At 37.7% G+C, this 27,215-nt stretch overlaps 12 protein-coding genes and 5 non-coding genes across 17 annotated transcripts; 12 read left to right on the top strand and 5 right to left on the bottom strand.

Annotated features, from left to right (window-relative positions):
- The first annotated feature begins 216 nt into the window (after positions 1-216).
- On the top strand, positions 217-331 carry SOMG_10105. Its single transcript, XR_008803638.1, has one exon. It is a non-coding gene; the product is annotated as a 5S ribosomal RNA (ribosomal RNA).
- A 759-nt stretch (positions 332-1,090) lies between these two features.
- On the bottom strand, positions 1,091-1,646 carry SOMG_04384 (uncharacterized protein; the record flags this gene model as incomplete). The annotated part of the gene is made up of 3 exons (XM_056183170.1): positions 1,091-1,147; positions 1,230-1,453; positions 1,523-1,646. The coding sequence occupies 3 exons, from the start codon at positions 1,644-1,646 to the stop codon at positions 1,091-1,093; spliced, it is 405 nt and encodes a 134-aa protein (XP_056039651.1).
- Positions 1,647-2,912: 1,266 nt separating this feature from the next.
- Positions 2,913-2,983, top strand: SOMG_20214. Its single transcript has one exon. It is a non-coding gene; the product is annotated as a tRNA-Gly (tRNA).
- Positions 2,984-3,318: 335 nt separating this feature from the next.
- On the top strand, positions 3,319-3,390 carry SOMG_20215. The gene has a single exon. It is a non-coding gene; the product is annotated as a tRNA-Pro (tRNA).
- Positions 3,391-3,527: 137 nt separating this feature from the next.
- Positions 3,528-3,601, top strand: SOMG_20216. Its single transcript has one exon. It is a non-coding gene; the product is annotated as a tRNA-Ile (tRNA).
- Positions 3,602-4,429: 828 nt separating this feature from the next.
- ctr4 (plasma membrane copper transporter complex subunit Ctr4) lies at positions 4,430-5,191 on the top strand (the record flags this gene model as incomplete). The annotated part of the gene is made up of 1 exon (XM_056183171.1): positions 4,430-5,191. The coding sequence occupies one exon, from the start codon at positions 4,430-4,432 to the stop codon at positions 5,189-5,191; it is 762 nt and encodes a 253-aa protein (XP_056039221.1).
- Positions 5,192-5,448: 257 nt separating this feature from the next.
- Positions 5,449-5,775, bottom strand: ten1 (nuclear telomere cap complex subunit Ten1; the record flags this gene model as incomplete). The annotated part of the gene is made up of 1 exon (XM_056183172.1): positions 5,449-5,775. One exon carries the CDS (start codon positions 5,773-5,775, stop codon positions 5,449-5,451), a length of 327 nt encoding a protein of 108 aa, XP_056039870.1.
- Positions 5,776-5,966: 191 nt separating this feature from the next.
- On the bottom strand, positions 5,967-6,037 carry SOMG_20217. The gene has a single exon. It is a non-coding gene; the product is annotated as a tRNA-Gly (tRNA).
- Positions 6,038-6,363: 326 nt separating this feature from the next.
- Positions 6,364-6,957, top strand: mrpl20 (mitochondrial ribosomal protein subunit L58; the record flags this gene model as incomplete). The annotated part of the gene is made up of 1 exon (XM_056183173.1): positions 6,364-6,957. The coding sequence occupies one exon, from the start codon at positions 6,364-6,366 to the stop codon at positions 6,955-6,957; it is 594 nt and encodes a 197-aa protein (XP_056039093.1).
- A 1,055-nt stretch (positions 6,958-8,012) lies between these two features.
- On the top strand, positions 8,013-8,345 carry SOMG_04388 (Schizosaccharomyces specific protein; the record flags this gene model as incomplete). The annotated part of the gene is made up of 1 exon (XM_056183174.1): positions 8,013-8,345. The coding sequence occupies one exon, from the start codon at positions 8,013-8,015 to the stop codon at positions 8,343-8,345; it is 333 nt and encodes a 110-aa protein (XP_056039801.1).
- Positions 8,346-9,505: 1,160 nt separating this feature from the next.
- Positions 9,506-11,043, top strand: duf89 (metal-dependent phosphatase involved in cellular detoxification/metabolite repair Duf89; the record flags this gene model as incomplete). Its single annotated transcript, XM_056183175.1, has 4 exons — positions 9,506-9,545; positions 9,653-10,717; positions 10,763-10,883; positions 10,932-11,043. 4 exons carry the CDS (start codon positions 9,506-9,508, stop codon positions 11,041-11,043), a joined length of 1,338 nt encoding a protein of 445 aa, XP_056039488.1.
- A 771-nt stretch (positions 11,044-11,814) lies between these two features.
- pho843 (plasma membrane inorganic phosphate transmembrane transporter Pho843) lies at positions 11,815-13,539 on the top strand (the record flags this gene model as incomplete). Its single annotated transcript, XM_056183176.1, has 1 exon — positions 11,815-13,539. One exon carries the CDS (start codon positions 11,815-11,817, stop codon positions 13,537-13,539), a length of 1,725 nt encoding a protein of 574 aa, XP_056039228.1.
- A 955-nt stretch (positions 13,540-14,494) lies between these two features.
- On the top strand, positions 14,495-15,346 carry SOMG_04391 (mitochondrial LYR family protein, implicated in protein assembly or maturation; the record flags this gene model as incomplete). Its single annotated transcript, XM_056183177.1, has 2 exons — positions 14,495-14,701; positions 14,744-15,346. 2 exons carry the CDS (start codon positions 14,495-14,497, stop codon positions 15,344-15,346), a joined length of 810 nt encoding a protein of 269 aa, XP_056039227.1.
- A 203-nt stretch (positions 15,347-15,549) lies between these two features.
- dbl1 (double strand break localizing Dbl1) lies at positions 15,550-16,266 on the bottom strand (the record flags this gene model as incomplete). Its single annotated transcript, XM_056183178.1, has 1 exon — positions 15,550-16,266. One exon carries the CDS (start codon positions 16,264-16,266, stop codon positions 15,550-15,552), a length of 717 nt encoding a protein of 238 aa, XP_056039229.1.
- Positions 16,267-16,905: 639 nt separating this feature from the next.
- Positions 16,906-18,618, bottom strand: aah3 (cell wall alpha-amylase-like protein Aah3; the record flags this gene model as incomplete). The annotated part of the gene is made up of 1 exon (XM_056183179.1): positions 16,906-18,618. One exon carries the CDS (start codon positions 18,616-18,618, stop codon positions 16,906-16,908), a length of 1,713 nt encoding a protein of 570 aa, XP_056039018.1.
- A 1,952-nt stretch (positions 18,619-20,570) lies between these two features.
- On the top strand, positions 20,571-22,632 carry SOMG_04394 (mitochondrial MIB complex subunit, DNAJC11-like protein; the record flags this gene model as incomplete). Its single annotated transcript, XM_056183180.1, has 5 exons — positions 20,571-20,630; positions 20,704-21,908; positions 21,963-22,398; positions 22,437-22,566; positions 22,613-22,632. The coding sequence occupies 5 exons, from the start codon at positions 20,571-20,573 to the stop codon at positions 22,630-22,632; spliced, it is 1,851 nt and encodes a 616-aa protein (XP_056039003.1).
- A 249-nt stretch (positions 22,633-22,881) lies between these two features.
- Positions 22,882-27,045, top strand: mok14 (spore wall alpha-1,4-glucan synthase, meiotic Mok14; the record flags this gene model as incomplete). The annotated part of the gene is made up of 1 exon (XM_056183181.1): positions 22,882-27,045. One exon carries the CDS (start codon positions 22,882-22,884, stop codon positions 27,043-27,045), a length of 4,164 nt encoding a protein of 1,387 aa, XP_056039181.1.
- Positions 27,046-27,215: the final 170 nt, after the last annotated feature.

The raw sequence follows: 27,215 nt of genomic DNA on the forward strand, positions 1-27,215 counted from the left end.
TATTCATTTTGTGTCCAACGTAGCTTTAAACGAAAGATACTTGAAAAAGTATGTAAGAAGTAAACATTGCCAATCAAACCGTAAATTTCTTATTCTTTGTTGCTGCGATAACCTTGAGGCTTTACAAGATGGTAACGCTTCTTTTGTTACAATGAAATTATTTCATTACACATGTACTGATGAAATATATTTTTTGAAAAACATTAAACACTGTCTACGGCCATACCTAGGCGAAAACACCAGTTCCCGTCCGATCACTGCAGTTAAGCGTCTGAGGGTCTCGTTAGTACTATGGTTGGAGACAACATGGGAATCCGGGATGCTGTAGGCTTTCTATTTTTTGATTTGTTCAACGTAGATTCGTGCTTGGAAATGCTTTTCTTAATTCCCTTCTTGTGAGACGTTACTCGACAAGTAACCGGGAACAAAAAAGGATTACGAATTGTGGATGTAGTGAAATTACAAATTTTTGATAAAAAACTCAACAATAATATAGTATTTATGCATTTCAATTAGTAGCTGCAGTAAGTCTTCCGTTTTCGATTTCTACTCATTGCCTTTGAGATGAGAAGTTAAATGCATGTCTTTTAATTGCGGTCATCAATTCAAATTAATACAAGGTTGTTTCTTAGTTTCAAGCCATTTCCAACTGAAATTGAAATAGCCAAATAAAAAAGAATATAGATAATGGTTCATCAAAGCAATTCATAACCGATTGCGATCTGCGTTAGCCGAAGAGTCTAAAAGACTAGAGAATAGAAGACAAATGAACGGAACTAAAGTTGAGTACTAGGATTGCTCTGCAACTCTATTTCTTCATTCGTATCCGTCGGCGGAGGAGGAAGTGCATTGTCTCTTTGCTGATAGCTGGGAAGCGTAGGCGAACTCGTGTGCTCCGTTGAGCTTACAAAGTTTAAACCAAGACAGGCTAAAAGAGTGCAATACAATCCATAGCCAACACCGCATATTATGGTACCTAAACCGTACATCAAAATATCTACGACCATACCAATGATTTTTCCAATAGCACTGTGAATAGCACTGTATATGTTTCCGATAGCACTGAATAGGAATGGAAGGATACAACCCATCAAGATGACCACATAAAGTAATCTTCTAACAGTCCCGAGAATAATTGAATGAAGACCTAATATTTTTGTTAGTAAACAATCAAATGTATCGATAAATTGGAAATGGTTGAACTCATAAAAAAAAGCAGCTACAAATACTATGAATATCACAACATGAATAATCAGAGGACCCAAGGGCCAATTGCCCCAATCTTTAAAGCCATCGACTAGAAAAGTATATGTTCGGAAGTAGTAAGATATCGCACAGACACACACCAAAGAGGGAATAATTGTAGATAACAATCGTTGCGATTTCTCCTTAACAACTACATTGTCGGGAAATTCCCGATTTAGGAATTGTGAAGCTTCACGTTTCCTTTCATCTAAAAAGGAATGAAAATCGCCAAGTTAATCCATAGCTATATCTTTCTTCTCTTTGGCTTGTAAAGAACCTGAATTGGGTGATTTATTTGTGTCCTGTTGTGTGTACAAAGGAAGTCCCTTCTCGAGATCAACATTGTAAACATTGACATGGCTGTACGCAGGAGGATCGCTTAAATTATTATTCTTTGACATTCTTGTAAAATTTGAGCGAGTCTACCGCTTCAAGTGCAATAGACTAGAGCAATTGTGAGTTCTCCTGCTCGCAAGCTTCCCAAATATCGAATGAAAACACACCCAATTATAGTCCAATTTTATTATATCATTCCACCAAGTTAAAAGAAGCCCCAAAATTAATCAAATTGGTAAAAGAAATGAAGAAAGAGGAAGTTTGCTCCTGCCAAGAAATTCGCATCGCTTACGGTGTTGGGTTGCAATGACAAGTAACACTTATGCAATTTCTGGTTTGTTTACATTTTTATAAACAAACCAAGTTTTCAGCAATTATACTAATTCATCTATTTTCAAATGGGTGAAAAGTCAATGGATAGTTTGTAATTGTAAATCATTTTATATTCTTCAACTATTTAAACTACGTTATCACAAACCTCGCTAGCGAAGAAGAAAAGCATTAGCTATAGTTGATAATTGACAGACTTTGTGATTATTGAAAAATATCAATATTAATAAATAACCAAAACAAATTGCGCCCTTGTAAATGTAGATGTTATATGTCCAGCATATAAGAGAAGCTGAAACCAATCCAATTGCTTGCTATAATAAAAACCGATAAACCAACCATGATGCTGCCCCTTGCTACTTAAAGAATAACTCGAAAAAGGGGCTATATGTCGTTAGCAATTCGCAAACAATAGAATATAATCAAGACAAGGTGTATTTCTTCTTAGACGAGAAACTTGTGAATGGTGACGAATTGCTTATTGGGAGTAATACCAGAAAAACAAGTCGATTCTACTTTTTCATTTAAAAAAAAAACTAAAGATACAATAGAAAAAGCTCAATTTGGGTGATACTAAAGGAGAAAAACTGCCTCAAAACGCGATTCTTTCGCTTTCCTTGCGCAGCTGTTTGATCATAGTCAAGTCACAATTAACCAAGTAACACAAGTATTTTGTTTACACTTGAATAAACAAAAGAACGTCCCATAATTTATGATGCTTTCTCTGTCAAAATTACATAGCACACATGCTTTGTCCTTGCTGACTTGCTACTTCAATTCATTACAATAGTAAAATATGGACACCCTGTCCAACAACACACAAGTAAGCATTCTTTGAATTGAGATATACGATGAACGGACAAATTTCTGGGATAGAGGCGCTTCTTGAAACTCCAAATATGAAAGAACGCGTTTCACAAAGGGTTTTCATCCATGTAGCACTTGGGTTACCCTTTCACTAATGTATCTATGAAAATAGCCTTGTCAAATAATCAATGACTGCTTTGGTGGTTTAGTGGTATAATGCTTCGTTGCCATCGAAGCGACCCGGGTTCGATTCCCGGCCGAAGCAATCTTTTTTGTGCAACCCACACACACACACCATGTGTGGGTTACTCGTTTTCAGACTCTTTTGACGGCGCCAGGAGACAAAACAACGGACAAACAAAGTAATAGTAATGACACTATTTCAAAGTCGTAAAACGAAAGATATCTCCACAGTCGTCGAAAGCCACAGTATCTGAAATTGTTAGTCCAACGCTAACGTTTCGCTGTAAAAAGAAAAAAGGTGGAAACATCCCATCCTCGTTCGTTATAAATACAACCAAATTTTGAAAACATAATTTATGAATATGAAACACAAAGTAGACCTATCATATACGGATGCCATCTTTCCTTGATAAAAGCGGCCGTTTGGTCTAGTGGTATGATACCATCTTAGGGTGATGGTGGTCCTGGGTTCGATTCCCAGAACAGCCCATTGTTTTTACTCTTCAACACACTCACAAGTGTGATAATATGTAAAAGCCAGCTGAGAAAAACCATTTACTCACACTTCATTCTAAAGTTACAGCATATTGCCATAAATTAGTTTATAGCTTTACTCATCACAGCATGGTCGCATGATGTAGTTGGTTATCATGTCGATCTAATAAGTCGAATGTCGCCAGTTCGAGCCTGGCTGTGACCATAGTTTTTTTCTATCTTTATATAAAGTATATATCATATTTTGGTGTATGTTTTTGAGTACCAAGCGAAATATCCTTTTAAAAAAATAAAAGGAAAAAAGGAAGAAAAGAAAAAAGATTAAACCTATTAAAAGAAAAACGGGTCGTTTTGAACCATGAATAAAGTGAAATCGAATTTCCTTTGATATTCCAAAAGCGTCCAATAATTTATTAAATACGCTGGATCTGAGGAAATTCTTTTTTATAACTCTTTTTTCTTTTCATTCTTTTTATCCTTTTTTTATTGTCAATGTTTCCATGGCTCACACACACTAGTAGAAAAAAGGTATCGTAAGCGACTCGCTAAATAACAAGAAAAAAAAGCGTATAGTAGTAAATGAGACAATCCGAGACAATTGTGCTTCATTGAGACATTTTCTTATGAGAGCATCAAAAATGCCTCAAATAGCGATTTTTGTTATTTATATAGTCTCCTTCCTTCATTTCTCTGTTTACCATTGACAAGTTTCTTCCTTTCAAACAAAAAAAAAAATCACAGCAACGTTGTTTAAAAACGAAAAGAGAACGGCGGCCAAAACGTAAACGTGTCTTGCGTTAATAAATTAAGCTGCTGTCAGGATTTATCAAAAAAATTTGTAAGAGTCAAAACGATTCACGAATTTTGATTTTATTTTTATTTACTCTCTCCGGTTTCATTCGAAAAGGGAGAAAAGGGAAGAAGGAGTTTTTCATTTTGCTCTCTTTTCTTTCACATCTAGCGATTTCCTTGCTTTCTATTATTTATTTCATCTTCATCGTTTGCTCTTTATAGTTTCATTTGTTTATTCCACATGTCGTTTTTACAACAGGCAAAAGAAAATATGGGGGATATTTTAATCCATTTAGGCGGAAGCTTAAAACAACAGTCAGATTCCCTCTTGAATGCTGAAAATGACAAGTCTGCTATTGAGGTGTTCCAACGGGGGGCCTCTAAAATGAGCAACTCGGCTATGGGTGGAATGTCGAATATGACAAACTCCAGTACTTCGAGCTCTTCTACCGCTTCCTCCACCGGTGCTTCCTGCAAAACCTCCATGTATTGGAACTGGTACACCATTGACGCTTGCTTTATTACCAAACATTGGCATATACGCAGCAAGGGTATGTTTGTCGGAAGTATCTTTGGTATCATTTTTATGATGATGGCTCTGGAACTCGTTCATCGCTTACAGCGTGAATTCGACCGTTGGTGTATTCGTCAGTCTCAAAACCGATCCAACCATGTATGCCATCATTCTCCCGAAAGCTCCTTCGTTAGTTCTTCTTCCCATGATTTGAGCTGGTTCACCCGTGTTTGTTTCCATTTTATACGCTCATGTCTCTATATTATCCAGTTCATTGTAACTTATATTGCCATGCTTCTGGCCATGTACTATAATGGCTATGTGATATTGTTTCTATTTTGTGGTACCTTTTTGGGCTTCTTTTTGTTTGCTGCAGACACCGTAACTCCCAACGAGCCAATGTCCAATCCCCAAATCAACAAAATAGTCCATGTATCTGATGAAAAGGATCTTGGCTTTAAAACAGACAGCCAACCTTCTGACGCCTAATTTGCTTTTCAGCTTTTTGTTTGTAATTTCTTGTAATGTTCGTTCTTTAAAATACACATGTTTATTCGTTTTATGATCCATAATTAGAATCAATTTAAGTTTTCATTGTTTTTCTTCTCAAGTTTTCAAGTTTTGTATTCATAAATGTTAAAATATTCTCGGTCTATCTTGAGCCATGAGATCAATATCTGCTTTTCTTTCTGATTACGTTGGAAGCCTGGCTGGAAACATGTTCTTCTCAATGAAATCGAAAGAGCTTAAAAACGATTCCATTCCGACTCAAGTTCCTGTCGCCATTGAAGTGTTTTCCTATACTTTGGAAGATCCATTCCTACTACTGACCGCACTAATAATACATCAATCTTTCCATCTGAGCATTTACGACCAACAATGTCCAACCATTCTCGTATTTGAATCTTTAGGTTTCCGAGGACTGCAGCCAAATCGCATTCAACAATACTTGATTCATCTTGAAGGCGTAAAATTCCATTATCGTAAGACTGAACATAACCCAAAAAACGAACCTTTTGCCCAGCTGGGGAGTTTTGTACTTGTTTTAAAAATACCAACCTTGTGCCATCCATTCCTCTATGGAGACTCTTTTCCCATATATTGGAAACCGGTATTTACCAACTACGATATAGATACTTGCAAAAGCTTCAAAGATCTAACCAAAAACAAGTATCCGCAATTTAAATTTCCACAACTCTTTTCTCAACAAACCTGGAAGCAACCAATGGTCATACAAAGCAAGAAACTAAAAGTTAAAAAGATTTGCTTCGGCCGGGAATCGAACCCGGGTCGCTTCGATGGCAACGAAGCATTATACCACTAAACCACCAAAGCAGTCGTTAAAGTTGACTCTAAAATAGACTATATATCCCTATACGAAAACCTTTTTTAAGGAGAGGCATGGGAGAAAAGACAAAGTCCCTACTACTTACTTTTCTTCAGCAGTCTCTGATATCGTTGGCAAAACGCACAAATCCTGGGTAAGAGGTGTACTAGCGATTTTTTTTTAAAAAAAAGAGGTGCTTTACTTCCTTTATTGAACTTAAAGAACCTGGAATTGGCTGGAAAGGCAAAATTTGTATGCTTGTATAATTCATTCTTTAAATATTGAAGCAGTCCTTTTGAGCTGGCTATTTTGAACTGCATTAATTTTTGTTAATATGTTTCATTTTATAAAGCAAAGCTGGGTTCGACAGGGGATTCTTATTCAAACCCGAAATATTAATCGGTTGTATCCAAAGATGCGAATCCCTAAACGACCAGAAGTTCCTTTAGGAACAAAAATTGCTGAAGCAGATGCTTCCGCAGATGTATACTACAATCCACCTGCATCTTCGCCAGACACCCGAATTACACCGCTGTTATTCCGTTACGATGCTCCATCAGTAAAAGAACGGACGGCGCTAGCAGAGAAACTTAAGGACTCATTATCTCCTTTTGTATCTAGGAAATCTATTTCAAAGGGAAACCTTCGTTTTTCCACTAATCAATTGACGGATGAGGAAAAGAATGCAATTCACGACATGCGGTTGTCCAACCCAGACGAGTGGACAACCGGAGCTTTGTCTAAAAAATTTCAAGCTACTCGTCTTTTAATTTCCAGGATCTGTGAAGCACCGAAAGAACGGTTGGCAACAGTGGAAGAGGAACTGGATCAGCAGAAACTTCGCTGGGGCAAAGGGAAACGCCAAGTTCGAAGAGAAAAGATATCTCGAAACACCTTTCGTGTTAACGAACGTGTTTCTAAATTCTAATGTTTGTTGTTTAGGTTCAATTGAAAGACGGATTGGTTTCGAAAATACCTTTGCATTCTCTCCCCTTGTTTGCTTTATGTTTATCAACATAACTTTATCTATGTACCTAAAAATATCCATTCTCTAGATATCATTTAGCGAATCCCTACAGTCATATAATTGCAGTTTATTCAAAAACAAACCCCGAACTCTCTTGAGTTCAATAAAACTAAACTTTTAAATAAATTTAAATGGACATCACTCAAAATATGACTCTAATTCTTTAGTATTTTACTTGACTTTGGTTCTTACTATTCTTGTTTGTTTGGTTCTCAAATTTTCAATAATTCTTCGCCCGGAGGGAAAGGGGAGTACAGCGATACTTCAAACTTTTATTTTATTTTATTTTCTGTCTTTCCAACCATACGTCTGTTTCATGTCTATTTCTGGAAGTTCTAATAAGGAACAGTTATCGTAAGTTACAGAATCCAACCTAAAGAGTATGTCACTACACGGCAAGTTCTTGAGATCAACCGAAACAATCCATCCGTGGAATTTTTACAGAAGCAAGGAAAATAAGTCTTTACCTTTCTTTCCGTTACCTTTAGAATTTCGTTAACGTTGTTTTTTCTTATACCATCTAGTAGGACTTGGCAAAGTGACATCAGCACGAAGTAAGCTGTAGAGGGTCTCTAAAAGATGAAATAGTACGTACGAAAGTGATCTCATGAATTCGACAAGTTACGTTTTTCTTGGCGTAACTTTGTTTATAAAATATGTATGATACAAACGTATAGCAAATGGTGTTTACTATATAAGAAGCCCATCATCGGCTGCACCAGTACACATCTCTCTTATAATACAAGTTAAATTGTGGTCAGTACCATATTTTTATTTACTTTTTGAATTGAATTGACTTGATTACGTTTAGATACGCTCCAATATAGTCGGTACCTGCCCTTCTCAGAAATAACAGGAATTTATCAGACGCAAAAAAAGATTTCCTATAAATATACTCACAAAATATACCAATTTAAGACGCTTTTCTTTATCGCTAAACAATAATTTTTGAAATCATGGACAGACGTATTAAGATCGGCGGAATCGTTGCTGCTGGTGCAGCAGCTGCTTATTTCTTTATGGGTCGCCATAAACAGCCAGCAAACCAATTGGAGCAGAAAAATGCAGACTTCATGAATGCCATTGAAAGAGAAGGCCGTCGTTTTGATCGTGCGGTAGGTGACACTGCAGACAAGGCTAAGTCATTCGTACACGATAGCAAAGACAAGGTTGTGGATCAATTAGAAAAGCCTCGTGAAGATGCGCAGGAATTGCAAGGAGAAATGAAGACAAAAACAAACGACGTTGTACACTCTCCCAATAAAAAAGATCAATCCAAATGGTTTTAAGGGTTAACGGTGTGCAGCTTCAGAGAGGCCGCTGAAGGTAGGCAAAGACGGCGTTGTCGGTTTGCTGAAACTGAAAGCGGCTTTTGAGATTTTTATTGACACTTTTGATATGCCTTATGTTACTATTTATGATGTTTACATTCCAACGATACTTTAAAATATATATTAAGCAATGGCTTTAAATTATGCCGACAAAATGAATTCCGATCACTTCTTATATCAATCAACGAACAAGGGAAGTGTATGTCAAACGTATCCCATCCTGCCTTGCTCTGTTTGTGTAGCTGGCCAAGTTTCCTTTATGATCAATTAATCGTACTCTGTTCTATACATTTCACATTGAATTATACTAAAAAAACAAAACTTGTATGAAATAGAATCTGTTAGATTAATTATGATTACTTACAATGTATTAACCAACTGTGTTGATCTAATATAATGTACAAATAAAAGCCGATTCCATCAGCGCAAACATCCCCTTTAGCTGAATAGTTCGTTTGGGTTTGTTTAGACGAAATTTTCAAATCTTTTGGTTTCATCATTTTTCATGCTTGAATATCTAGATCGACGATACACATCATATTTGGGGCTACTGTTTCTTTATTTGCTCTGATTCGACAAAGTACTTGAAGCCACAGAGCCTTCTACCAGTATAGAGAATAATAATCTTAATCTTACCATTGTATGACATCTTTTAAGCTAAAAGATATTGAGGCTTGTCATCAAGGGCAGGAACTGCCATAAGATTGAATGCCAAGAAGGTAAAATTAATAGACGATGTAACCTGAAAAAGAATCCATTCACATATTTACAATTGTTTAATTTCAAGTTCATTTGTTTGTTTACTCAATATTACACAAAGAGGTGTTAAGATTATATCAACCCATTCATTCTCGTAAATATATAAGCCTATCGCATAACGCTGTGACTTGCTTACCTTGACAAAGTACACCTACGACAGTATGCGAATAAGTATATCATCCTAAGGGTCTAATAGACTACTTTACGTCGTAAATAAGGCACCCTTGCGTAATTCTTGAATTTTATATATATTCAGTGAATTCTGCAAGTTCTCCCTCTAACCAAATTCAACTTTGTAAAATACATCCTTAAGTGTGTTTTTGACGCTTCATTTCCTTGCTTGATTAATTTCGTGTAAAATGACAGTGATGACCGCGAAATTGGTGCATCCAGCGAAACGTATGTGGTGATATATTGTAGAAAGGGGTGCTTGAAGACAATAAGAGTTGCGCGCTTTTGAGTTTTGTTTGGCGTTTTGTATTTTTTTGGCTAATCTCTTGTTTTAGCCTATGCTATGACAAGCGATCCTGAATCGTTTGCATACGAATGCGTTGTTCGGAGATGGCCTGCCTTGTTATCCAACGTTGTTGACGATATTTCCCGCCATGTTTCAAAGGCGCTGGAAGCCGGCATGTCAGAAAATTCTTCTTACGTTACTCAAGGAAAGTCTATCATCAATATGCTGAGCCAACTCAAATATGACATACAGCACAACCGTCCTTTGTTACACTTGGAGGGAGATAATTCCGACCTGGAGGAATATAATGAAGAATTGAATCAATGCGGTCCCATGACTTGGGGAGATGCTCCTTGGCTTTACTCCGAATGTTACTTTTACCGGATGATGAACCTCTTTTTACAAGCTCACTCAGAATGGAAACGTCATGATCCTTTTTTTGACCAAAAAGATTCCACTTTAAAATCCAGCCATGCAGCGATTGAAGATTTGGCTGTTCGCTATGTTAACCTTGATCATGAGCTCGATGCTCTCAATAAAAAATACGAGCCCCAAACAGCCTACATGATTTTCGTTGAAATGGCGCAAGTTGCCTTATGGGGCAATGCGACTGATCTTAGTTTATTGACAAATTTGACATATGAAGAGCTCCAACAACTTCAGGGCCGGAAGGCTGTGGAAGAAGCTCAAAAAAATGTTTTGGTGAATGACCTTCCAAAGGTCTGGGAAAAGCTTCAGCAGCACCCAGGTGGACGTGTCGATTTTGTGTTGGATAATGCCGGATTTGAACTCTATGTTGATCTTGTATTCGCAGCTTACCTTTTGAAAGCAAAAGTTGTTGATACAGTTATTTTGCATCCCAAAGATATTCCTTGGTTTGTTTCTGATGCTTTGGTGAATGATATCCCTCATGTCTTTACTTCTTTGACAACCTACTTCTCTGGCGAAAGTATTCACCAACTCGCTTCCGATCTTCAAGAGTTCCATGCTGAAGGAAAAATTTTAATTCGCCCTAACTCTTTTTGGACCACTGCTCATTATTTTGGTCGTATGCCCGATTTTGCTCCAGCTTTAGTTGAAGATTTGGCTAAATCAGATATGGTCATTTTCAAAGGTACACATTGTCTCATCATATGATTACTTTACTAACGAACTTTAGGCGATTTAAATTACCGCAAGTTGACTGGCGACTGCGAATGGCCCAAGACAACTCCCTTCGAAGTGGCTCTCGGTCCCCTTGCTGGAAAATTCAACATTCTAGCTCTTCGTACATGCAAAGCGTAAGTATTTTTTTTTTTCCCCCCAGGCTGATACTTACCAATGTTTAGTGATGTTGTTGTCGGTCTTGAAGATGGTTTATACGAAAAGCTTTCTGAACACATGCTTCATTGGGAACGAACCGGGAAGTATGCTGTTGCTCAATATTGCCCAAAAAAGTGAGTTCCCTTCCTTCTGGATTTACATGATCTATGACCCTTAAAACCTCTTTAATGTTCTTAGTTTCAAAATAAATAATGAACTATTAGTTAGTTATTCATGAAAATATGTTTTACCGTAACTGATGTCGTATTGCCAAAGTATTTAAGGTTTCATGCTCTTTTATACTCGGGATCTTTGAAAATTTCTTTTCTTCTCCTTTTGCGAAATAACGTATCATGGACAGTGTCGTATCACCAACATTGCATTGGACGATCCTTTGTCGGTTTCATAAACGCGAAATGATGCTAATAATCCTTCATTAACATCTTATTGTTTATTACCGCAAATTACACTGCACTACACTGCACTATGGTACTGATTTAATTTGAAGATTTCCGCTCATAAACTATCTCTGACGTCTTTCAGATAGGGTACTACCTTACTTATCATTAGTAAAATTTCAGCTTATCGGGTTGGTGTCGGAGCTTCGCCGCTTCCTTAACTTCATAAAAGAATTGAGACTGTCCTTAGCACTTACCACTACCCTTTGGTACGCCATCACGACCATATTTTTGACCCTTCTTGGTCAATTATCGCTTTTAAACAAGTCAATTCTTGTTTAAGAAAGCGTATTTTAGGTATATACCTTGTCTAGTGCGCTCAAATCCTATTTTCAGTTTCTTCCGTGTGAATTGGTTCCTCGCTCATCCTTTCTTGTTGTGAGTGTTTTCTGTTCTTTATCTTCTCTTTGTAAACTTTTCTCTTATTACATTGAATTCTCCCAAGTTGAAAATGGGTTTTAAATGGAATCCCTTCTCTAAAAGCAAAGAGCCCAAAGAGCCTCTTCCTTTAGAGCAATATGAAGCAGCTGACCAGAAAAAGCTGTTTGGCATGGTCAGCAAGCAAGAGGCTAAGCTCCTCGCCATTGCAGGAACCGGATTCTTGTTGGATAGTTATGATTTGTTCATTATCAACTTGGTAACTCCAATTATTTCCTACTTGTACTGGGGTGGTTTGGAAGGCCATGAAGATTACCCATCAGGAATTCGTGGCCTTGTAAATGCTGGTACAAACATCGGAAACATTTTGGGGCAGCTTCTTTTCGGGTTTTTGGGTGACTTCTTTGGCCGTCAATTCGTCTATGGTAAGGAAATGATGGTCGTTATCATCGCTACGATTCTTTTGATCAGTCTTCCCGACCGTCTTCCTACTCCCCTTGACAAGTCCATGTGGCTTTTCACTTTCCGTGTGGTACTCGGTATTGGTATTGGTGGTGATTATCCCATGTCTGCTTCCATCACGTCCGAACAGTCTTTGGTTCACCGCCGTGGTGCTTTGCTTGCTTGGATTTTCTCAAACCAAGGATGGGGTACCCTTATCGGTTGTATCGCTACTCTAGTCATTCTCGCGTGCTATAGAACGTCTTTAGAAGTGCATAATAATTACCACAAATTAGATGGTGTTTGGCGTATTCAGTTCGGCATCGCCTTGCTTCCCGCTTTTCTTGTTTTGATTCCTCGAATGAGAATGAAAGAATCTAAACAATTTAAAGATTCAAAGAATGTTCATGCCGTTAGTGAAGAAGAAAGTAATTCTCAAATGGATGATTTAAAGAAAAACCCAGAAAAACTTACTCCCACAGAGTTGGCTCAACCCGAGGATGCTGCAAAACCAACCGAAAAGAGATCTGGTTCAGTACAAGTTGAACCTCGCGATAATTCTTCCATGACTTCTAAAGAGCCTCCTTCTGATAAAACGGAACAACAGGATCAGGAACAAATTAAGACAGGGTCCACTTTTATTGCCTACTTCTCCGAGTGGAGACACTTGAGATTGTTGCTTGGTGCAGCTATCTCTTGGTTCCTTTTGGACATTGCATTTTATGGTGTCAATCTGAACCAGTCTGTCATTCTCAATGAGATGGGTTTTAACAGCGGAAAAAACCAGTACAGGAAATTACAGAAGAATGCTATTGGTAATCTGATTATAGCAATCGCTGGTTATGTTCCTGGATACTGGGTGAGTGTATTTTTAATTGAAAGAATGGGCCGTAAATGGATTCAAATCCAGGGTTTTGCTATTTGCTCTCTTTTGTTTGCTGTACTTGCTGGAAAATGGCACACCATCTCCACTGCTGGAAGGTTCGTTTGCATTGCTCTCGCCCAATTTTTCTTCAATTTTGGACCAAACACAACTTCATTTGTCTATCCAGCTGAAGTGTTCCCTTCAAGAGTTCGTGCTTTCTCTCATGGAATCTGTGCTGCCTGTGGTAAAGCTGGTGCAATTCTTTCGGGTCTATTATTTAATAAGTTAACTGAAGTAATTGGTTTCGACAGGGTGTTGTGGATATTCTTTGCCTGTATGATTTTAGGTATAATTTTCAGTTTACTTTTGCCCGAAACTGCTGGTCGCGATGCAGACTTGATTGATCGCCTTGAAATTGCTGCTTTACAAGAAGGAAAGCATTCCATTATTGACCGGTCCGAAAAATGGGCTTGGTGGAAACATGGGATATAATTTCACCTGGTGTATTCCAAATTCTGTTGACTACAAGTTAACAAGTCGATGTTAATTGTTTGTTATTGTTTGTTTCTATTATTATTTTCATATGTTCAAAGTTTAAAGCAGGCACTATTGGTTTATTTATGCTGTTCTTTTGATTTTTCAATGTTTATCTTTACTATGTTTAATTTTATACACTAAGAAGATTGATATATTCAGCGGTTTTCCTGTGAAGTTCGTTTGATTAAAAAGAATAGCAAGGTGTGGGTCGCTATGAACCGGTTTCTTTCTGTGATGTTTGATTGTGTTTCTTTGATAATTCTTTTTAGAAGATACACGCCCGTCTATATGTGTATCTAAAAAAAAAAAAAAAAAAAAGAAGAAAAAACCAAACGAAACTAAAGCATTGTATTAATTAATAAATATTTATTAAAGTTCTATCCTTTCAGTTTTTGTATTTAATACACACATCGTAGTTCAATGTTTGATACCAATGAGTATCAACTTATAGATCCTGGTAAATTTCTTGATCTGTGAATATTATTTCTAACCGTTACAAAGGATGGTATCATAATTTTATTTAGTAAAACTCGCTACTTTTAGAATTCGAAGAATATGTGATTAGTATGGTGCAGGTTTCTTAGGCTTTTAGGAAGTATGTAAATCAATGGATTTCTTATTTATTTATTTATTTTTTATTTTTTTTAAAATGTCATTCTCTTTTTTCTACTCAAAGTCCCTGCTTTTTCGTGTACACTTCAGATCGAAAAGAACTTTGACGTCCTAACATTGTAGCCCAAGTCTAGCATCTCAGAATACCGCCAGTGCTCATCTCGAGGATATGGAAGGAAAATGAAAATTTTTTCAATGCCAATATAATTAATTGAAGGAAAATAAGCTAAAGTTGATAAAAAGTGAAGGAATATTAACCACAATTCTTGTATGCAAATATTTTGATAACCAGTTCAATATGAGTGCGGCATGGCGGAAGAAATTACCAATTACCCATAAAGCAGAATGCTTAAATGTTTATAAAGGGCTATTAAAATGTTGTGATCAATTTGTAGAGCCCGAATACCAATCCGTTCTTTCAGAAATAATACGAACAAGGACCCGGCATTATCAGCACGTAACCAATGCATATAAAACCGAATACCTTTTAAATAATGCTAAGAAGGTAAGCAAAAGTGCTAGTACAAGATAGCTGACATTGACTTAGTATCGTGAACGACTTGAACTGGCCAACCGAGGTCAATTGCCGGCGGAAGATATACGACAGGAAATAATAAAAAAATATAAGTCCTATTCATTACCAAAAAAACAAGAAACACCCATGAAGCGAGATCAGCCTCTAGCTTTAAAATTACCAAAACCAAAAAAGTCAATGTCTATTCACGATTATGTCCGTGATGGGAAAATCCTTTATCATTTTGTAATGACGACAGGAGGAGACGCATTTCTGCGTCCTAAATATTGGCCACAAAGTGAGCGTATAAGTATGATATTGAAAAATCATGTCGAGACCAAAGAACGTAGACACCGACTTATTCAAGCAATGAACCGTATGGTCTATCATACATCCTTAGAAGACGAATTTCTAAAACCATATACAAATGAAGACTTAGGATTTACACAATCACTCTTAGAGAATGTCCACGAAATTGGAAAAAAGCTTGAACGATCTTATCAACAGGGGTCTAAATCATGGCACATCACGAGCCAGTTATATAAAATGATTGTTAAGGAATCCGAAAGACAACGACTAGAAAAACAATATTTAAAAACCTGGAAAAGTTTAGGAAGGATAAAGCCATATAAATAATAATTAGCATTTTGACGACAACTAACATAGCTGAATACCACTGACTTAGTTCAGTATTCACCTTTTGAAATGCATACGGATGGACCCATGTCAATAATCATAATGCAGCTGTTCGATCAAATCAGAAAAGTTCCATCCAGTATCAATTCCATCTCAGTTCATTAATGTGTCATTTGTTATACAAAATGAACCAATGAAGTTGATTAGCTGGGGTCTACAAAATTATCTTGCACTTGCGTTTTATCCTGCGTGCTTGGTGCAGGCTGAGAGGTTACCCATTTATTCTCAATGTCCTGTAGTCTTTGCAAATCTTCATCGTCGACAAAGAAATCATCTCCATCATCATCCTCGTCATTCAATATAGAATCATTCGTGGCATCATTTGGTACCCCCTCGTCTAAGGTTTGTTGGGTTTGGGTATTCTCTGTACCTGAATCTTGAGAATTGCTCGACTCTCGATCGATATCCGAAGGCTCCTCGTCATTATAACTTTGGTCATTGAAATCAGGATGAATATACTTTTCTTCAATGTTTTTCTTTCTCTGTTCTTCTCTTCTATCGATCGTAGCTCGTAACAAGCTCACCAAATTAGATACACGGGATAGCTTGTTCTTTGGTTCTGGATTTTCATCTGAGTTCAAATCCAAGGTTCTTGACCGCTTTAAATTATTCCTTGAGTTATCTGTACTGACAGACTTGTTGCTTGTTGTACTTGATGGCATAGACACAGATCGGTACACAACTTGATTTTGTTGCAGTCGATCCCAAAGATTGACCACCGGATCATTAATAACCGGATTGGACTCTCCTGAAGACTTAGTGAATAGCTGGGAGATTTGCTCATCAGACAATGATTTACTTTTCAGTGGTGACAATTTCCAAGAAACACATGGCTGATCACTTTTTGGTGAATCTGGCATAATTATTATATAAATGAATGACTCTTCTATAGTAGCAAGTCAAAATTCGAAAAACAAGCACCGAACGCCTTTAAACAACGGCTGACAGAAGAACCTCTAAATATACAAAATTCAAGTTAGAATGTTCGAATCCTCTATCTTTGTATTTGTTTTTAGAACCCGTTTTGGATCAATCAGGGAAGTAACTTTATAACTCAAAGAGTCATATGTAAATTGTTCGTCCGTTAATTTGGGAATTTTTAGTCCTGCTTAGTTACCGAAGCGCTTTTGATAATTTACAAAAATAAATATGAAGTAAATATATGGTATTGAGCGAATTCAACCCAACAAGTATACGCTTGAATTATACCGTTACTGCAATCAAGCCAGTAGGTAACGTGAATCAGACCGAAAAATCAAAACACCCCAAGGACTTTAAAATGCACAGTACATAATAGTTATAGTGCTTTATACATAACCACCGCCTGTATAAATCTGTTCAACGTTCTATCTATGTTGGATGAAGTGCTTTACTAATTATATATACATTGTATTTGATACGCCTCGAAAACTAAAATCATCATACAACTGACAAATGAAGACAACAGCTCATTCTTCCATTATATTACTTAAAATACAAAAAGTAAAATCTTATTTTCTTTAACAAAAGAATATGAAAGCCAAAGTGGTAAAGACAAAAGCGAAAAATAATGTCTCAAATGAGGGAATAGCCCGATGAGAAGAGGACATTGTAATGAGACTATGAGAACCAGCAAAAGAGCGAGTAGAATAAGTAGGAGAATAAAATGAAGTGTAGACGGTAGTAGTTTTTTCACGAGCAGTACTGGGCATGACAGTTTGATTAATTGTAGGCATTGTAAAGTCAGACAATTTTGTATGAGGGTACAAAACCATTGGATATCCATGAGTTAGTGTAGCGGTAATATTACCTCCATGTCCAACAGTTAAAGTTCGATGTCCAAATACATCGGAAACAACCTCATTTTCGTTGTACTGAGTAGGAACTTTGTAAACAGTTCCATTATCTTTGATGCCAAGGTTGTTATATAGAAGGAAAACATCGCGCTTTTTAGCTGCCACATGATTCACATCAACGTCCACAATGTCATAAGTATCATGAGTAAATTTGGTATCTTGTTCCATAACGTGTTTTCGGAAATTGACTATAGTTTTAATCATAGTATAGTAAGGATTAGTTTGATCATAACCAGAAGACCAAAGAGCTTCACGATTGGCAGGATCTGTTCCACCATAAAAACCTTGTTCTTGCCCATAATAAACAGAAGGAATACCGTCCCACAGAAGAGCAAAACTGTACGCGGACAAGATAATTGCTTGATCATCAGTATAAGAAGCATAACGGGGCAAATCGTGGTTATCCAAAAAAATAAGCATACCCCCAAGATCAGCCTTTGAGCAATTACCAGTGGTAACCAATTTCATTTGATCTTGAAGTGTTTTGAAACCCGCTGTCGGGGCAAATTGGTCATGAGCCATAAAACTAAAGTTAAAACCCAAACGAACAACATAGTTGGTTACACCCAAATGGTAATTCATGTAATCACACATGACATTTGGATCGTAATCGAAAACCTCACCGATAGCGAATACACCGGCAGAATCGACAAACTCTGGAAAAAATGTTTCGTTCATCATCTTCACAGCATCTATACGAAGACCGTCATATCCCAAATGATTCACGGCTTGTTTAATATGTTTATTGAGGTAAGATTTAACAGAGGAGCTTTCCACATTCAAGTCAGCAAGAAGTACACCAGAATTTTGCCAGCAGTCTTGAATATTTGTCCTATTGTTTTTGTTCCAGTCAATGATACAATAAGGATGAAAATATTGTGGGCCGTTAAAAGGAGAGACTTTGGAATAATCAATTTGGTCGTAAGGACCAACCAATGCCATAGAGTTAACAACGGTATCAAGCATAACCCATATGCCAGCCTTATGAGCAGCGTTAATTAAGTTGACGAGATCATCTTCGGTACCGAAATGCTTATTGAGTTTTTCGTAATTCGTGTTCCAATAACCGTGGTAGGCCTCACCAGCGTTATCGGGATCACCCTCAATATTCTCATCAACAGGTGAAATCCAAATGGCTGTAAAACCAAGATCTTCGATATAGTTTAATTTTTTTTCAATACCTTTCCATGTACCACCACAGTAGCTGTTAGAAGCTGGATTGCAAGGCTGATCGGTGCTTCCATCGTCTTTAGCAAAACGATCCGTTACAATTTGATAGATAATTCGGGTTCGCCATTCATCAGCACTATGCGCCGAGGTATATCCAAAGAGTGTAACAAGAAAGAAGGAAATCAAAAGGGATGATAGATTGAACATGAAAAATCGTATAAGTCCTGAATTGTAAGGGTATAAATAGAAAAAATGCTCCAGAAAATGAGAGGTATATAATGAAAAAACGTAGATTTACAAATTAAGTAATGAGAGAGAGATGAGAAAAAAAGAAAGCAATTAATGAAATAGAAAAGAAAGTAACAATGAATACAAAATGCAAATCACAATGCAAAAAAGAGGGATAAAAAGGGAATCAGATAATTTTTCAACACCAAACAGACCTTCTTTCAAAAACGTACTTTTCTATAAGCCAAGCCTCCGAAAAAAAAAGATGCGAATAGCTGAAAAGGGAATTATGTTAAAGGTATTTAACAATATATTCCTGTTTTATCAAACTCATATATCTTCTTCGTAACAAATTTCTGAATTTTGCTCTACTGAAGTAAAAATGAAAAGTGAAGTAGAAGGAGAGTTTATTCAGCCCTCCGCTTGAATATACGCAGCAGTCACCAGTGCTACCTTGGAGCCATTTCTGTACCTTGAAAAGTCTCTTTATCGTAATTAACGAGTATTACCGTAGTAATCCCATCCTGTTGCTTGTCGGAATTTTGTCTTTTCGTATGAAATAGCTTTTTCTATGGTTCATTAAAAGGTAATCTTTGTTGTAAGGTCATTAGGAAGAATTGTATTTTATTTAATAGGTAATGGTAGCGTGTAAATTTTCATATTGCAAAAAACCACTCGCGTTACAGAATATCACCGAACGTACTTTGTAGAATAGAGTAAATTAAAAATAAGGAGAGTTATGAGGTGTCGTTTGACGAACTTTGGAGCCATCCTGACAGTAAATAATGGATCTTCAGGAGTTAGATTTGCTTGCAATCCCTTTTCCTATTGTAGTTTCAACGACGTCCTATGGAATGGATATAAACGAAAGCAACAATAAACAGTAGGTCCTCCTTTAAGGAAACTCAAGGTCTATCCATTCTATTGAATATGTAAGTTGTCGATTGTACTAAAGTAAATTGTTCCAGCGAGAATACATTAAGAATTGTTGTTGCCTTTCACTGTCCCTCTAGATCAGGTCTTTTAAGTGGTATTACGCAAAGTGTTTGTATAGGCCATAGAAACATACAATGTAATGAAGTAGTAATTCCATTTGCTTATGTTTTGCATGTATTTATCAAATACTAAAAGGATGGGTTCCAAAAATCTTGTTGCCCGATCCCACTCATTGACGTATGGATGCATTCCCTACTCTTTTCATTTCATAATTTGGAGTATCGTCACGGGACTCGCAATTGAAAGGATTTATAAACTTGATTGAGGATTCGCTGTACTGCTTAATTCGATAGATCATTGTAAGCCAAATTGTTACACCTTTCGACTATGTACATGTCATATATTATATGAGTGTACACGATAGTGTTGAACTGAGCGTATCCCTCAGATTCATTTTGACCAACTCTCGCATCCAACTTTTCTAACCCAGGATGATTTTAATACAGTTTCGTTCATGATTTTCCTCGTATGTCTAGGAATGCAATAAAACGTTTAGAGCTTAACGATTAATTTCTACGTTTTTATGGTTCTTTTCATTTTGGACTTTGCGGTTGCTTTTTCTTTATTCAGGTAACAATGTAATACGAATATACTCTTTTCTATAAGTATGTACAGTCGAGTTTCGTGACCTTTAGGGAACGCGTTCCCGGTTTTGGTACTCGAGCTTACTGCCTTGAACTTTGGAAATCGACATCGAAGTAACAACATTAAGGTGACACTACGATTAAGAGTATTCTGTGAATCGGTAGTACATGGAACCTGCAAGTATTTACGACGCAGAAGCCTTTTTGTCTCTTTTTCCCTAATATTACTGAACGCTAAAGAAAAAGAAAAAAGAAGAAAAGGCGCTCTATTAGTGGTTCGTAAAAACCATTGACAACTTATCCGATTTTAGAAAAATCATCAAGTATTGCTTTTGACTTCATGCTATTTTAATGAAATTTATGATGGAAGAAACAAAAGAATTGTACGAAGTCCTTGGACTTCCTGTCGATGTATGTAGAAACAATAATTGCCTTATATGGCACTGGGTAACTTTTCTTTTACTAATTGCTTTATGAATGGCAGGCTACTTCTGCACAAATTAAAGATGCATATTACAGACTCTCAAAGCTCTTTCACCCGGATAGACACAATGTTGAACAAAAAACAATTGCAGAACAAAAGTTCCAGCGCGTACAGACCGCTTATGAAGTTCTTTCAGACCCGATAAAGCGCCAGATTTATGATAAATACGGCATGAAAGGACTAAAGGTTGACTGGGATATTGGTCCTCTTGGACAGTCAGCTGAAGAACTGCAGCAAGCTATCCGTGAACAACTTCAAGCTAAAGAGTCTCAGAGCTTGGACTCCTTAATTCAAAATAGAACTGAGACAAATGTTATGATTAACGCTACCCCTTTATTCGCAAAAAATTTGCGTGTCCGTAATCCATTGGCATTAGGCATGGCTTCGACCAGAGAACTGACATTACTCGAACGTTTCTCTTTGGTGCAATGGATATCATATCATTTAAAGAGTTCATTTAGTATTCCCTTGAACACTTCCAAAAATTTAAAAATTCCTATTCCGAAATTTTTTCAAGGCTCTTCTGAAGATGATGAATTTTCCGATCATCTAGATGAAAGTGAGGCTGTAAATGGCTCAACGCGTCTTATTTTTATTTCCGAAGCATCCGCAAAAATAGGAGCTAGGGCCCAGCCTTCTCTTTCCGCCGTTCTCCGACATCAACTGTCTCCTAGCCTAAGCACGGAAACAGGATTATCCCTTTTACGCCCAGGAATTGCTACTCTCAAAGCTGTATATGCTCTGAACAATGAAACGTTTATTATTCCTATGGTTCGCATGGCTTCCTACAAGCGTCCACCCCAGGCTACCATCGTGATTGGCCGTCAAATCTCTCGATACGGCACGCTTTCTATACGCTGGAAAACCGGTAGTTGGTCTCTAGGTAATTGGGGAGCTGCGTATCCTTCAAACAACGCATCTTCTTTTTCCATAATCTGGCAACAACTCAAGCCTTCACCAGATGATCCTTTCCCACTTTTGAAATGGAACGCTGAACTGACAGCTGGACTAATGTATAGCGGGATTGCTTGCAATTACAATCTCAAAACCGTAGGTCCATATCAAATGCAATGTGGTACATCCCTCAGTACTGTGGGAGGTTTACAAGTTACTGCAGACGCGAATCGAAAAGTTTTCCGTCATAGCGCCATGGGTATGACTATGGCTGTTGCTGTTCCGTCTGGTGCCATCACTTTGAACATTAGGTATGTGTTTTCTTTTATGTTTAAATGTTTCATAGCATACTAACAAAACATTAGTTGGTCTAGATTGGGCCAAAAGTTTTCTTTCCCTATTATGTGGAGCGGCGCGTTTGACAGATCGTCGATATTTTGGGGATTGGTTTTACCAATTGGCACAGTTTTAGGCATTGATAATCTTTTCCTACGCCCCAGACGTATATCTGAGGCTAAGCGCAAGAGAGCTCGTCGTCTGCAACAACATAAAAAAATACATGACACAAAGAAAGAAGAGGCCGAGCAAACAGTTACGTTAATGAGAGAACTTGTGCAGAAAAAGCAAAAAGTGGAAACCGAAAAAGGCGGTCTCATTATCGAATTTGCAGAATACAGAACTATTCCCAAAAATTCAGTCTTGACTAGACGAAAAGAGCAGGTCATAAGACAAGATGTTACCATACCAATTGCTTCTCTGGTCGACGATTCTCGTTTAGTTATCCCTTCCAGTGTTTCCAAAGTAAGTAAGAAAGAAACAAGCTCAATCTAACAACATAGTCTTCAATTATTGGAATTTACCCTCTATTTTCCGATGCTGATAAAGAATTGCTGATTATTTATAAATTTCATCAGCAGTCTCATCATGTTTTGTTACGAGAAAAACAAGGGGTTCTTTTGCCTAATCGAGGTATGGTTATATTTAATGGAAGGGTTTTGCTAATTTAAACTTATAGAACACAAGTTGTTACAATAAAGCGACTTCTTTGTTTATGTTTATATTGGGTTCCCACCGGGGGTTTGTTTGTTTACATATAAGCAAGTACATATAAACGCTGTTAACGCTCATCATATTTTAACCAGAACAATCACTCAAAAGGTAGGTCAAACTAAAGTCTTTTTCAAGGCTAAGTGAGGACGGGTTTTTCGTTAACTCCTAACTGTATCTTGCTGCTTCCTAGTAAAATACGGTGCTTTAGAAAAAAACGATACTCTTGTAAAAGTTATGTTGATTTCTAAATGTGCCTATGTTCTGCAAAGCCTTTTCTTTTTTATAGGGTTATCCCTAGCAGAACGAAGAACGGCTAGTCAGCATGGCTTTGACGAAATTACTTTATCCGCTAAAGCAGTTGAGCCCCTTCCTGAATTTAATAATTCTCTGATAGACTTTAGTAGTACCATCTTAGAGACTGGTTCTTCGGATTACTCGACGAATCTTACCACCGATAATTTATGGTCTTCTGAATCTTCAACACCTTTAATTGAGATTTCTAAAGTTGAATATCCCGAATTAAATAGTTCGGTAGTCGGGGAAAAAGTTGCTGACTACTTCAACTCCCTAAATTTTGAAGGAAAGGCGGCATTAGCTGCTTTAAATGCCTTAAAGCATTCTTACGGCTCTTCGCATGTTCGAAGGTTTACCCCGTATGAGCTTTTTGGACAATCACAATGGGTTGAGGAAGCCACCGAAATCACTCATGCCGGTTGGTCGATTATGTTTGACAACTTTGGCCGCTACTTCACACTGGAATTAAGAGGACTTCGTGAAATTACTTTTGCCTTCTTCATCCTTTTTTCTCTGCTTCCTATTGCTACTGGTGCCATGACAGTTTATATCTTTAAAAGGAGATATTACGCGGTAACTTTCAATAAACAGGGTCGGTCGAAAAAATCCGTTAGACAACTTCAAGAGAATTTTGTTACTGATTTCGATGACACCTCGAATTTATCAGCAACTCTCGCCCTACCAGACAACGATGAACCATTAGTGGTGAGGGAACCTCCCCAAGAGCGTTTAAGTATCTTATTTGCTACTCTTGAATACAATATCCCAGACTGGAATATCAAAATCAAAATAGGTGGTTTAGGAGTTATGGCTCAGCTTATGAGCAATAATCTTCAACGTTATGATTTAATCTGGGTAGTACCGTGCGTTGGTGATATCGTTTATCCAGTTGCTGAAACCGCGCCTTCCATCATTGTTAAAATCGTCAACCAAGAGTATGAGGTAAAAGTTTACTATCACTACCTCGAAAATATAAAGTATGTTATTCTTGATTGCCCTATTTTAAGGAAGCAAACGTCCCGCAATCCTTATCCACTACGTATGGACGATTTTTCCTCTGCTATATTCTATAGTATATGGAATCAATCGATTGCAGCTGTAATGATGCGTGAAAATCCTGACATTTATCATATAAATGATTATCATTGCGCTCTAGCCCCTTTATATAACCTTCCTAGAACTGTGCCTTGTGCTGTCTCATTACATAATGCAGAATTCCAGGGTCTTTGGCCTCTTCAATCCGCAAATGATTTAAGAGATGTTTGTGGACTTTTTAATATTCCTAAGTCGGTTTGTAAAGGCTACGTTCAGTTCGGTAACGCTTTCAATTTAATGCATGCGGCTGCCTCGTACGTTCGCAAGCATCAATCTGGTTTTGGTGTAGTAGGTGTTTCCGATAAATATGGTCACCGATCTTGGGTCCGCTATCCCGTTTTTTGGAGTTTAAAAAAAGTTGGGCATTTACCTAATCCCGATCCAACTGATGTCGATCGTGCTACAACTTTTGAACCCAAACAATTACCTGACCTTGCCGAATATAATGAAAAGCGAAAGGTTGAAAAGCGAAAGACTCAAGAATGGGCTGGATTAACTGTTGACGACACAGCCGACCTTTTGGTGTTTGTTGGACGTTGGTCTGTGCAAAAGGGTATCGATCTCATTGCCGACCTTGCTCCTACGCTGCTAGACAAGTACAACACCCAGATTATCGTCGTTGGTCCAGTAATTGATTTACACGGAAAATTTGCTGCTGAAAAGTTCGCGTACATTATGGAGCGGTATCCCGGGCGCGTTTTTTCTCGTCCCGAGTTTGTTCACTTACCTTCATTCATATTTGATGGCGCTGATTTTGCGTTAATACCTTCTCGTGATGAACCGTTTGGTTTGGTAGCAGTTGAATTTGGTAGAAGGGGAGCTATCTGTATTGGTGCTCGTGTTGGTGGTTTGGGAGAAATGCCTGGATGGTGGTACGTCGTTGAATCTTCAACTACTCCTCATCTCTTGAAGCAATTTGAAACGGCTTGCTCGAGAGCTCTGAACTCCTCGTCCGAACTGCGTCATAATCTTCGCATGGCAGCTATTCAGCAACGCTTTCCCGTCACTGAGTGGATGGCCTTATACGATAAGCTAATAAAGAAGTGCATCAAGACCCACAAGAAAGTTGTTAAAGCAAGCGCTGTCGACGAGCAGTCCGCTTACGTTTCTACTACTCTACCAGGTATTAAAGTTTATGATACGGACGGAGCTGTCGTGGCAAACAAACCTAACGATAAAGTTCAAGAAGCACCTGATACTTCAGAATTGTCTAACTCGACAGCTGAAAAGAACAATATAGTTCCAGGGCAACTTAGCCCAGAGAAACTTGACGAAATTATGGAAGCCGACAATGATTCAGTTGCGTCCTCAGTAGGCAGCCGGCCTTTGTCGGAATTAACTTACGTCTCTCAAAGTTCAATGAATTTTGGATCTAAGCTCGGCGTAAGGTTTATTGATACAAATGGCGTGGCAATCTCGGAGTTTTCGGCAGCTTTAATTAGTTTAACCCCAGAAAATTCCAAAACAAAGTTGTGCATTGATAATTTCTTGGTGAAAATACTACAAAAATGGTATAATGAAGAGCATCACTATTATAGAACCGGCTTTCGTCCCCGTTTTTACAAGTACTTGAAAACACGAGGCAAGAAACCCCGAGAACTTGATGACGGTTCTAGTGTCCTTTCCGAAAGCTCGTTTCGGGAAGACTTTGGCCCTGTCAGAGGTGTTGCTGGCCACCAGCTATCTACATGTCAAAGAGTGATGTATGTGAAGGTGTTAGGCTGGCCGCTGTATGCTATTTTTCTTGCTCTGGGACAAATCCTATCAATTTCTTCGTTTCATTTATCCCTTTTATCTGGATTTGAAAGGAATCATATGACCTCTCTGTATGTAGTAAGCGGAGTATTTATAATCTCTACCTTTTTTTGGTGGGGTCTTTACAAAAATTTTGCAAGCATTCATTCTTTGTCGATTCCGTTTACTGTGTATGGTTTAGCATTCACCATGACCGGCATTTCATCTATGCCTTTTATTCCATTTATGACGAGAGGGTGGTTGAGTTATGGAGCTACCTGGATTTATGCTATTGCAGCATCTAGTGGACCATTGTATTTTACATTGAATTTCGAAGATGAGCATACTAAAGGCTTAGGCTCTTGGGTTACTCGAGCTTGTATTTTACATGGTCTTCAACAGTTGTGGACGGCTTTGCTTTGGCTTTGGGGAACACTATCCAGTCGTTTAGATTGGAACTATTCCGTTTTAATCAGACCTATGAACAATATGCTTGTTGCAGCCGCTGTATGGCCGATTGCATTTGTGCTTATGCTAATTACAGTTATGTTGTACAAAGGTCTACCTCCCTTTTATCGACAAACACCAGGTAGCGTACCCGCATTTTCCAAGGCTTTGTTCCATCGTCGAGTAGTTATATGCTTCTTACTTATGGTTGCCAACCAAAACTTTTGGATGTCTTCCTTGATCAGTCATGGATGGAGATTCTTCTGGAATTCTGAACTCACAGTGCTTTGGAAAGTCATTCTTATGATGTTCAGTTTCCTTGTGTTTTTGTGGGTTGGTCTATTGACTTTATTGGGGAGGTTATCGAATACTCATACTTGGTTAATTCCGGTGTTGGGTTTAGGATTTGGAGGAATTAAATGGATTCATGTATTTTGGGGAACATCGAATATCGGATTCTTTTTGCCCTGGGCTGGAATTTCAGGAGCATATATAGGTCGAGCACTATGGCTTTGGCTAGGAGTCTTGGATTCTATCCAAGGAATTGGGTGTGGTCTAATTCTTCTTCAAACGCTTTCTCGAAGGCACGTGACGAACACTTTGTTAACTGCTCAAGTAATTGGTGCTTCAGTTACACTGTTGGCGTCTGCAATATCACCTACCAAAACTGGACCGAGCAACGTGTTCCCCGATTTAACTGGTTATACAACAGCTGATGGCTTAAAACCAATTGCTAATCTTGCTTTTTGGGTCTGTCTTTGCTTAAATGTTATTTTGTGTGGTGTCTATCTAAAATGCTTCCACAAAGAAAATATAAACAGGCCTTAGTGAATTTCTTTTTCAAAGGTCTTTTTTTTCATAGTTTAATATGATATTTATAAGTTTTGTACATTAGGAAATGATTTATAATGGTCTCGGTAGCTTTAGTGTAAATTCGCATGATCTCTCTTAATAGAAAGCCCATATCATAAAATAATTCATTCAATTTCACAGTGGTT

Source organism: Schizosaccharomyces osmophilus, chromosome 3, assembly GCF_027921745.1.
Source record: "Schizosaccharomyces osmophilus chromosome 3, complete sequence".
Classification (NCBI taxonomy): Eukaryota; Fungi; Ascomycota; class Schizosaccharomycetes; order Schizosaccharomycetales; family Schizosaccharomycetaceae; genus Schizosaccharomyces; species Schizosaccharomyces osmophilus.